The sequence below is a fragment of the Alexandromys fortis genome, unplaced genomic scaffold (assembly GCF_014885135.2).
Source record: "Alexandromys fortis isolate MF-2015 unplaced genomic scaffold, M_Fortis_MF-2015_v1.1 scaffold_326, whole genome shotgun sequence".
Lineage (NCBI taxonomy): Eukaryota > Metazoa > Chordata > Mammalia > Rodentia > Cricetidae > Alexandromys > Alexandromys fortis.
In genome coordinates, this window is record NW_026068217.1 from 160,332 (window position 1) to 172,060 (window position 11,729).

The following is an 11,729-nucleotide window of genomic DNA, read 5'->3' on the forward strand; positions in this document are numbered from 1 at the left end:
CCACATTCATCAGAACCCCCAAGATTACTAAAAGGAAAATTACCTTCACAGACCACTATGTCCTCTCAGAGGTCAAGGTATAGGTTGAGATTTGTGTGTCAGGAGGGAGGAGTGAGATTAGGAGGCAGAGAAACGTACGAGTGCAAACCCTTGTACTTTTAACAGGAAGAAACATGAATGCCTGGGAGCTACAAATCGAAAAGATTCCAGTGGTGTAGGTCAAGCAGTGGAAACGTCAAAGCAGGATATCTGGAAGAACTTTCTGAGTGTTCACATTGGGTGTTAAGAGTGAATGAGCCAGAGGGAGAGGAAAGGTCCAAAGGCTAGGACTGTGACAGGGTACAAAGGGGGGAATGGTATTCTGGACAGGGACACTTCCAATGTTAAGTTGAAGTTAATGGATTTTACAATAATAGGATTTCAGAGAAGTTGTGGCATGAATGAAATATCAGTTAAAGATGGACAGAAGGGAAATAGGGATGGGAAAGTAGGACATGAGGAAGGAAAGTCAGGACAGAGAGCTCTTTGTTGGAAGCTGAGGAATCAGGCTTGGGTCTCTGATTGCTTAAAGGTTTGAGAGTTTGGTTCATCTAAAGAGTTCAGCAGACTGAAGAGAAAGAGGTGTGTGTGAGGCTGGGCTTGGCAGAGCACCACTTTAATTTCAAAATTCAGGAGGCAGAGGCTGGTGGATCTCTATGAGTTCAGTGACAGCTTGGTCTACACAGTGAGTTCAAGGACAACCAGGAATACGTAGAGAGATCATATCTTTAAAGAGTGAGTAGAGATTAATAAAGTTGAAGGGAGAAAGCATAGTGAGGGTGCAGTTGTACAGAGAGGACTAGATGTCTCCAAGGGTGGCTTGGCAGGCCAAGCAAAGTGCCTTGCTATGGCCTCCTGAGGAGATGTTGAGAGGATTTCAGGCAGGTCAGAAACCTCTGAAAGTTCATTACAATGGCCTGATTTGAGAAATCTTAGCCCCAACTCCAGTGATGTCATGCACATACTCGATTTCAGGGCTTTTTCTACTGGGCATAGTGCAGTTTCCCTGTTGAAGAAAGTCAAGCAGATATGGGACAGGAAAGCCTGATCCGTCACCAGGTACATGTGAACACAGTACCAAAATGAGGCAAACAAAAAGGAGTTACTGGATTTTGCTGATGGATAGTAATACAGTCTGGTTCAGGTATTTAAGTGAGGACCACTGACTGAGGGGGAGGGAGAGTAGAAAGAGCAAGGAGAGACTGGGAAGGGGATTAGAGGGGATTCTATCAGTCCTTCTTCTCTTCCAGTATGAAATCTTGGGATACAAAGCTAGGTCTTCTGGTGATGTTCCAGAAAGGATCCTGAAAATCAAGCTCTGGTTGAATTTCTGCCTATGAGATGGGGTGAGATGAGGAGAGAAGCGATGTGTACAAAAGAAAGAGATAGTGGAATATCTGGGCCCTAGACTGCTAGGGCAACACAGCAATGGGTCATTCAATTCCCAAAGGTGCCAAAGTCTTTGCCTGTCTGATGACCTTTGCAGTATGTAATAGCGTCCCTTTGGGGCAAAAATGGATACTTCCAGGGGGAGAAGAGAAGCCTCTCATTGATAATGGTGATGGTTTTGGTGTAAGGAAATGTGATTCTCTTCAGATCTAGAAGATGGAATGAGTGATGCTATAGGTGTATAGAGGGTCATGATAGATGATGACAGCAGTGTTCCAGGTTGTGGTAAGACCCTGACGACTGACTGCAGGAAGCTATGCCTGCTGAAGAGTGGTCTTAGGAAAGAGGAAGTTTGTCTCCTCCACTCACAGAGAATGGAAGCAGTTGAGATTCTCATGAACTCACTCAACAATGGGAATCCAACAAGGGGGAACCTTGAGGGTTCTAACATCAATCAACTTATCCAGTGTCTCAGAATTGGGAGTGGTATTATGTTGGTAAAGAAACTTAAGGGCCTCATCTACCATCATGGATTAATTGTGAGGTATGTGAGGCTCATAAGAAGCATGCAGTCGTGACTGGGAGCAGGGTAGTAGGGATACCTGAGGGCAGAACTGTACTGAGTTTATAGGGGATAGATAGCCCTTGGGACAAGACTGGAGGCAAAAGGAGGAAATCGAGGCGAGGACAGGAAAAAACAGAGTGATAAAAGATAGTTTGACGCCTGTGGGGAATAATAGTTGCCTGAAGTTACAGACCTAATGCGCAAGCAATGACACATAGCATCCGTGTGTTTACAGAAACAGCCTACAGGTTGGAGCTAATTCCATTTGTTGACAAGAAGACCTAAGACCTGATTCAGACACTGTGCAAGAGGCATAGGTGAAAAGCACAGGGGGAAGAAAGCCCCCTTGAGATTAAGAGAGTGAAGTGAGTTTTTGATTGTGTGGGGGCAGAAGGGTGAGAAAGAAGGAAATAAGTGTTGAGGACCACTGGGTGTATGGGAACAAATAAGCCGTTAACATGTAGGAAGGCCTTGTATGAGGTAATAAAAAAAAAGAAGTATAGGAGAGGCTCTTATCTATCCTGAAAAAGGTTCCTGGTGAGGAGAAAAAGGTGTTTAGCAAAGTTTATTCAAAGCAGTGGACTCTAAAAATCCTGGGGGGAGGTCTGCCAATGTACATTATTGGAAGAAATTTGAATCAGAAGTCAGGGAAAATGTCACAGAACATGAGGTGGAAGGCAATGTGAAGAAAGAACCCTGGAGGTCTAACACTATGAAGTGGTGATCAGTGGGTATTTGAGAAAGGAGGGTCTCAGGCCTCAGGACTACTAGGTGGATGGACTCACCATTAGTACGATTCTTGGGTTTCAAGAATGTAAGGATAAGCATAATTCGGAGGAAGTCCTCATAAATGATACTAACAGAAAAAAAAAAGGTAATGAAACATGATGGTGTTGGTACACAGAGTTCCATGGGAAGAATGAGTATTTTGTTATCAAAATGTGTTCAGAAGGGTCCTTGAGAGATGCAAGACAAGTGGTAATGATGGGAAATTATGAACATATTTATGTCTCATACAAGGGTGTCATGCTAGGAGCCTCAGCTAAGATCAAGGAATGAATAGGAGTCCCCATCAATTACAGCCTAGCATGAGAGAACAAGTTGAAATGCCCCAAGTTAATAGTGTACTGCCCTCCCTGGTAAGCAAAAAGGAGAGCAGGGTAAGACAAGAAATGAGTCTATATGGATAAGGTCCTGGAAGAAAACGGCAAATAAGGGTGTGATTGGGGGAACTTCACATTGTCCTTTATTGACTTCAAAAGGAAGGAAACTCCTGTAGTTCTTCCCTGATAGTGAATTACAACAGGATTAGTCAATTTCAACTGAATCCAAAAGAAGGGACATTGTCTTGTCATATACCATCACAATCACCCTGTATTCTGTGGACTCAGATGTTGTGGGGGCAAAGAAACCTGAGTACCTTCATTCATCAGTTGACAGCCTCAGCAGAGAAGAAACGGGACTGGTTTCAAGATAAGTTGATCATGAGAATTGTCACTCAATTTAGTCTCAGTGGGAAGTAAAGGAAACCAAGTCTCTAAAGGTACCTATTACTAGGAAGGGCCATTAGTCCTACAAAGAATGGTCTCAAAGAAAAACACATTTTTCAGTGTTCTTAAAGGTTCACTGTCCTGAAAGGAACTAAACTGGTTCTGTAAACCAAAACTTATGGAAGAGGTTCATAAGAAAGAGAGGCAGAGGAACACAGGATGATGTTTATGAAAGAGACAGTAAAAGGAAATATCCAGGACAATGAAGATGCTAACCCTGAGTGGGAACCTACAGAAAGGCAGTGGCTCTATTCCTTATCCTTTATGGTACATCTCTACCAGAGCTGACTTCCTAATAAAGAATTAGCACTGTTCTTTCAGAAGTGCACATACAGGCCTATGGGTGGACTCCAGGATACTGATACCCTGCACAAGAGCAGCAGCTAGGGAACAGATATGGTCTTGAAATGGCAGGAGCTGACATGCAACATCTTTGAGACTATAATACTTGTTTGAAAAGAAGTGTTAACTAGTGAAATTTTATAGTTCACTCTATACTGACAGAGTTCAAGACATGGACTGAGGTTTGTGTGTCAGAAGGGTAGGTTGAGATTGGGAACACAAGGAAGTTAAGAGTAGAGACCCTTGTACAGTTAACAGAAAGACACATGTGTCCTTGGGAGCTGCAAATCCTAAAGATTCCAGTGGTGTATGCCAGGCAGTGGAAAATGCATAGCAGTATATATGGAAGAGCTTCCCTGAGTGCCCATATTTGGTGTTAAGAGTGAGTGTGCAGAGGGGAGTGGAAGGTCCAAAGGCTAGGGCTGTGAGAGACAGCGTATGGGTGGCAGGCTAGTCTGGAGAGAACAAATCCAAGGATAAGTTTAAAATATTTTAGGGAAAGAATTTAAGAGACATTATGTGTCTAAATTTAATAACAAGAGCAGAAGATTTTAGGGAAGAAAGGGAAAGAAGATGAATAGAGGCTGGGGAAAGTAAGGCAGAGGAAGACGTCAGAAAGCAAATCTCTTCCTTGGCAGTCAACTGATCTAGATTGTGGTTGGATGTTCAGTTGTTCTAAGATCTTCAGATCAAACAAGGAAAGGTATGTTAATGCAGTGAGTTGGAGCAAGAGTAGTAAGTGTAAGGTCGCAATGATCAGATTCAAAGTTGCCAAAATCCAAGGAAATGGGCGAGATTGGTCAGGAGTTGCATAAGCAGCCTTGGTAGGTCAGGCAAAGGCCTTTTTATTGCTGCCAATGAAGAGACACTGAGGAAGCTATGGACAGGCAAATCTCTGGAAACTAATTTTGGTGGCCTATTTGCAGAAATCTTCATCTCAATTCTAGCCATCCTCATGCGTCTACTCAGATTCATCAGCCTCCTGTCGGGCATGGTGGAATCGCAATTCTGAAGAGAGCTAGGCAGTGATAGGTCTCAGGAAAGCCTTGATTACTGGAGGCAGGTGATGGCAGAACCAATGAGATGAGTGGATGGCATCATTAAAGGTTTTCAGGAAATCTGCAGTGAAACAGTCAAGTTTAGGTCAGAACCCAGAATCCTGTCTGAGAGGGAGGGATATAAGAAAGGTCAGTGACAGGGTTAGGGAGTAGACAGGAGTGGATGCAATGAGGCAGATCAAGGTAGGTCCTGTGCAGGTGGAAGATTATTTAGTATCTACTGTATTCAGGTTCCCAGGGGCAGAGGGGACTTTCTTTATGGAGGACAACTGGTACCAATGGGAGCAGTCTTAACATCTGGATGAGACAGGGGTGGTTAGAAGGAGCCAATGTGGACTCTCACATACGGGATTTAGAGGGCTCACTGAAACAAGAATGAAAACAACATACCAAGATATAAGAAGCAAAGAGTAGTCTAGTGGGTTAGGGATTGGATTGGGGGTGTGAGAATTAATAAAGGACTACAGGAGGGTCTTAAGAAAGTAAAATAGTGAAGTGAAGAAGGAGGATCTTTTGATGGGTTCAAATTAGAAGGAGGTGTGGGCAAAAGGGAGTGCCTATACATTAAACTCAGAAGGACTGGGAATGAGGGGCTTATAGATAACCTCCAGAAATATGATTAATGCTAAGAGCAGGAAAAACCCAGTCTTTATGTAATTTGAGAAGCAGGCTAGATTGTTTTGAAAATGACATTCTCTCGTGCGCGCGTGCTCGCACGCACGCACACTCACTCCTTTCCCAAAGGAAAATAAGGGAATATAAGGACTATAGAAATGTTTAGGGCACAGTTGATCCATTGAGTTATTTGAAAAACTAATTCAGAGCCATTTTAATATTAAATGGAAGGACTGTACCCCTAAGTGAGAAAGAATTTTGCTTAGTAGCCTAGAGGCCACACTGGAAGTAAATTTTTTAGTAGTGGGGAAAGCCTCTACCAAACCTGTAAAAGTGTCAACTCCCACTACTACCAGGAAGTAATTGACGTGGCTTTTGGGATGTATGAGTTGAACCATAAAAAGATGAGTTGAGAAAGGTGAGAACCTAATAGTAGCTCATGAAGAGACCCTATGACAGATGTTACACTGTTTATAGAGATCCTGTAAGTTCTCTTCCATAAAAGAGTGAAATGAACACATTTACTAAGAACATTTCAGAGGGGAAAGTGGCCTAGAAGGTATCAGTGACTTTCTTGGAGGAAGAAAAGGTTTTTCAGTTGAAGGGGTACTACATTGTTAAGATATTAGTAAGCTTCTCAAAGGTTGTCTTTAGGGATTTGAGTGTTGAAGGAAGCCACTTGTTTGTCCCAGCCACCCAGAACCAAAATAATCCCACAGAAACTGTATTAATTAAATCACTGCTTGTCCCATTAGCTCTAGCTTGTTATTAGCTAACTCATATATTAATTTAACCCATTTCTATTAATCTGTATATCACCATGTGGCTGTGGCTTACCGGGTAAAGTTTTCAGCATCTAACTCTACTGGAGACTCCATGTCATCTCTCTGACACTGCCCTTCTTCCTCCCAGCATTCAGCTTAGTTTTTCCAGCCTAGTTCTGTCTGCCTCTCCCATAGGCTCAAAGCAGTTCTTTATTCATTGACCAATAAAAGCAACACATAGAGGAAAGGACCTCCCATACCATCTGAGCTGTTTCAATGCTATGGTAAGTTTGAAAATGAGAGAAGAGGAGGCAAAGGAGAAAGACAGTGGGGCACATCCTAGCTCTTGGCCAGGGAGCAGGCCCAGGATTAGGCAGTCTTTGCCCCAAAGTGGAACATTTAGCAATGGAGTTGCTTCAAGGAGACAGGGATGAGTTTCCTGGCAATAACAAGGTATTTGTTGAAGTGAGAAAACACTACATTCTCCAAGTTGGAGTGCTTGAATGAATTATATCATAGGTATACTGAGAATGAGTATAGATGCTAATTGTGGTATATCTACCTAGGTTTAGGACCATAGTGAACGCAAAGAATTCTGCCTGTTGAAAATTAGTCTGATAAAAGAGAGAACCTGCCTCTACCAACAGCTGAGGGAAGCAGTCAAGATCATCATGGTACCCTGTGGTACCAGTTAAAATAACAATCTCAAATTGTTATCATAGCTAGCATAATAAGGGCCTTCCCTGAGAAAACTACCCTCAATGAACCAATCCAAAGGTCTAGGAATGGGAGGTGGTAAACAACCTTAATGAGCCCTCCATTGTCCTAGAGTAATTGTGAAGTATTGGGCTACAAGAAAGAAGTCATCTGTATTTGAGAGCAGAGTAGCTAGGGTTGAGTGGAGGGCAGGACTGGAGAGAAACTACAGGTTAGAAAAGGGTGGTGTAACAAGACTGGGAGCAAAAGGAGGAAGTGCAGGAGAGTGAAAGATGACTACTCATGTTGCACACGGGAGAGAAGAGGAGAAAAAAGACGTTGAGGGAAAAGTAACTTTGAAGACACTAGGGATGAGCAGGATGGCAGTTTCTAGAACACTGTGGCATAAGGGGCCACGTTGATATATACTTCAATTTGTTTAGAGAAATACTGGTTGGGCTTGAAGAACTAAGACCTGGCTATGATCACTATAGAGGTAAAGGTAAAGAAAGGTCAGTAGGGGTGGGGAGCCCAAGGGCAGAACTTCCTGAGGGCCTGTTTCAGGGTGATGGAACTTGTGACTGGGTCTGGAGTGGAAACCAGGTGACCATGAGATCATCTTTGAATGCAGCATAAAAAGGTTGGGAGAGGCGCACAACGCTGGAGACCTGTAGCAGGAAGTAGTCTAAGGGCTCTCTCAGTCTTAGGAACTGGTATTGAGTTCACAACAGTTGAACTATGTCATACAGTAGAATGTTGTCAGAAGACAAGAATACTTGGGAGGAGAAAGAGGGAGAATGGAAGCAAGAGAGAGGAGAGAAGACTGAACACGAACAGAGTGCTCTTGAAGAACTTTTCCCAAGTGGTAGGAGCCATCCCCAAATCTCCGTGGAGAACAATCCAGGTAAGTCTCTGAGAAAAGTTAGATTCAGGGATGGTCAAAGTGAAAGGAGAAAGTTCCAAGATTTGCTAGAGGATAATGGTGAAGAAGGCAACTTTGAGCCCAAGACTGAAAAGAGAATAATGCCGGGGAATCTGTGAGAAAATAGTAGGGCCAGGTGGTGGGGGCACATGCCTTTCATTCTAGCACTCGGAAGGCAGAGGCAGGTGGATCTCTGTGAGTTTAGGGCCAGCCTGGTCTACAGAGCAAGTTCCAGGACAGGCAGGACTGTTTCATAGAAACACCCTGTCTCAAAAACCAAAAAATAAATTTAAAAAACTTTTTAAAAAGTAAATAGTAGAAGGTTGGGTATACGTGAGTAGATTAGGAACTGTCTAAAGGTCTTGTATAAGGTGATAGGGGCACTGAGCTTTCAAACGTGGAGGACAAGCATGGTATTGTTGGGGAGTTTGTGGGCAATAGGATATTCATAAGGAGGTAAGAAGTGATGGGTTTAAGTCCCTGCCACCTGGCAGAGGAAAATGGATGCTTCAGAATTGAGATAAATCAAGAAGGAAGTCTGAGAAACGAGCTCCAGGTGATGGTGTTGGGCAAATGTCAGGTGGCCTGTGTCCTATATAATAGGGCTGATTTTAGAGACAAAAACAGGATTGAGGGATGTGAGAGAGTCACCCTCAGATGCCGTCTGACACAGGAGGATAAATTGAAGATAATTTGATAGTCAAGAAATACAAAGTACCGATGCAAGTTTATGAAGCAAGCCCCCTCCTAATAGAGGAAATTGACAGTGGAGTAAGATGAGAAATGAGTTCATAGGACTTAGGTTATAGAAGGAAAAAATGAATAGGGGTATGAAATGTGGAATCTCGGCTAGTGACAGAAAGTATGCTCTTGTGGCTAGGAGGACAGTGTAGAGGAGCTAGACAACAGAAGCATTCTCCACTTTATTACCTTGTGCCAACCCTCAGAGAGCAAGGCACTGGGCTCAAGAGCAACTGGTAGAGCTACCGGATGGCAGATGGTTTGGGAGGAAGAATCAGTAGAAGCTCTAAAGATGGAATCTCCAAGGGAGAATGAAGGGGGTAGACTCTTTCAAGAGAATTTTGGTTGGAAATTTTTATGTTGCAACATCTGAAATGCATATACAGTATACTGAAATAGACATTATATTACCTAGAGTCACCCTGCCATGCAATAGGTCTCAAAAATCTATTTCTCCCATACAAAATTTTCTTTCCTTTCTTCAGAAACTACCCATTCTCTAACTTCCAATCGACTCCTGGTAATGTTTCCTTCAACTCTACAAAATTCTACATATAACTGAGATCATGATGTATATAATTTCTGGGCTTGACTTATTTTATTTATTAAATTTTGGGTTTGTATATGTTGTAGCAAATGACAGAACTCTCATTTTTCTTTTGAAGACCAGTTAGTGTATGCAAAATCATAATTTGGCTGCCTTTTAAAAAATCATGGAAAATGTAAGAATGCGTCTGGTGATAGAGAGGAAAGTTTGTTTAGTATGTGAAAGGGCCTGGATAAAATTCCAAGGAACACACACACACACAAATACACATAGTAAAAAAAATGTGTCATCTTGTAAAATTTGCATGTCCTTGAATGCTTTTCTGGTTGTATTCTAATGAACCATTGCAAATTTCAATCCTACTTAGTGTGTGTGATTTTACTTAAATTAAGGAATGTTGTAAATATCCTGCTAGAGTTTAATACATATTTTGATCAGATTCTTGATTTAATATTTAATGTAAGTTGTAATTAAGTCTTCATATTTTTCATTGTACTGATATATTTGAAGAGTGATAATAGATCTAATTTTTGGTTTGTTTTTGCCAATATATTATTATTATTGTTTGAGGTGAATTTTTTTCTTACGTTTAGAAAACAATACAAAATACAGAGCACAGCCCTGCTGTTCCAACCTTGAAAAGCCTGTGGTAAGTAACTAAACTGAAGAGTTCGTGATCTTTTACCTTTTCACTCTTAATCCAAGCAATCACTGTGATGTTTTCTTTAAAAGAAGATTCATTGGAAGCATTTACTGTGTTAAATTTTCATAATCTCCTTCAGCAAGCAATAATAACCAATGCAGCACCATTAAACATAAAATTAATAGCTAGATATTTAATCACAGTATTTCAGCACCTATTATGAGTGATACACCTAATATCAATTAAGACTGAAGAAAAGACTGTATTCAAAATTACACATTATGATTTTTAAGTATATTCCTTGCATTTCTATCATTTTAGATTTCTAATATCCAAACAAGATCTGCTACTGTTTCATGGAATCTGAACAGTACTGAAAAATGTGATCATATTAATTCTCCTGTGACATGTGAACTGGCACTATCTAGCTATGGTAAAAATGAAGTCTACAAAAGCATGTATAAGTAAGTCTTTTAAATTACTTTGTGTTATTCACTTCAAGTATATCGTATAAGCATATAATCATTGTGCCCCAACTTATCCCTAGGCTAAATTCTTCGGTTTTTTCCTAGATTCTTCCATTAGACAGGGTTAGTTTTTAGTTTAGTTTTTTTCTAATAGTTGGTTTTCAAAAAATCAAAAAAACTCATTAGATTGAAGATCTTATTTAAATATCAGATCATCCATTTTCATCTACAAGCTTCCTGGTAGACAAATTTGAACTTTAGGAGGATAAAAAAGTGAACCTCCAATTCCTCCTCATTTTTCAATTGGTACAATTTAGAAAGAAAGACCTCCACGTGATGCTGTCGTTGGGTAAACGAGTGAGATAGTTTACATGGCAGTGAAAATTCAAGCCCTGGATTCTTAATTAAGCTCTGGGAGCTGGTTATAAAAAGGAGTCTGTTAAAATAGCAAGATAAATTGAGGGGTGTGGCTCAGAAGATTGATCCAGGACTATAGAGAATACATTAGAAGATAACATGTGCACAACCAGATGTTCTAAACAGCAGTCAGCCTGAATGAAGATGCAACAGACAGAAACAAGGAAGGAAAGACATTCAGATAGAGAGAAAGGGACAATCTTATATCCATTTTTCAGCTTAGGCAGTAAGAAAGCCAGACATGGTGTACAATACTTTGAAAATCATATTAGACAATTTGATTTTCTAAAATTCTTTTTGGCCAGATACTCAAAGTAAAAAAGGGAATTTCTGTAAAGTTCCATTAATTTGATAATTATCACGTAAAATTGTGAGATTTAAGAATCACAACCCACAATCCTCTATACTGGGTAAGAGACAGGAAAATGCAAAATTAACTTGCATGGAAATCTATTTCTGGCATGTCATGCACTTTACACACATCACTAGTTCAGTACAACATCCCTTCATGGTAAAGGTCTTGAAGACAGCAGGGACACAAGGAACATACCTAAACATAATAAAGGCAATATACTGCAAGCCAACAGCTAACACCAAATATATGTGGAGGTTGCTCGTTTGTACCTGGATGCCCAGACCCAAAATAATAACACAGAAACTATATTAATTACAACATGTTTTGGCCAATAACTTAGGCATATTGCTAGCTAACTCCTATATGTTAAATTAACCCAAATTTTCCATTTTTTATACTTTACCTCAAGGCTCATGGTTTACCAGTAAGGTTCTGGGGCCTCTGTCTCCTTCGGCACCTCCATGGCATCTCTCTGACTCCACATTCTTTTCTCCTCTAGCTCAGCTTAGAATTCCCACATTGCTCTATTCTGCATTGCAAAAGCCACAAATCAGATTCTTTATTAACCAATGATAATAAAACATATTCACAGCATATAGAGGGGAATCCCACATCACCT

General features: G+C 40.9%; 1 protein-coding gene across 1 annotated transcript in view; it reads left to right on the plus strand.

Annotated features, from left to right (window-relative positions):
- The first annotated feature begins 7,696 nt into the window (after positions 1-7,696).
- The window catches only part of LOC126493456 (fibronectin type III domain containing protein 3C1-like), a 13,225-nt gene continuing 9,192 nt past the window's right edge, over positions 7,697-11,729 (plus strand). The window contains exons 1-3 of the mRNA XM_050130474.1: positions 7,697-7,922; positions 9,822-9,877; positions 10,193-10,335. Coding sequence (XP_049986431.1) covers positions 7,757-7,922; positions 9,822-9,877; positions 10,193-10,335 — 365 coding nt within the window. The 5' untranslated portion in view covers positions 7,697-7,756. The remainder of the gene's footprint in view (positions 7,923-9,821; positions 9,878-10,192; positions 10,336-11,729) is intronic.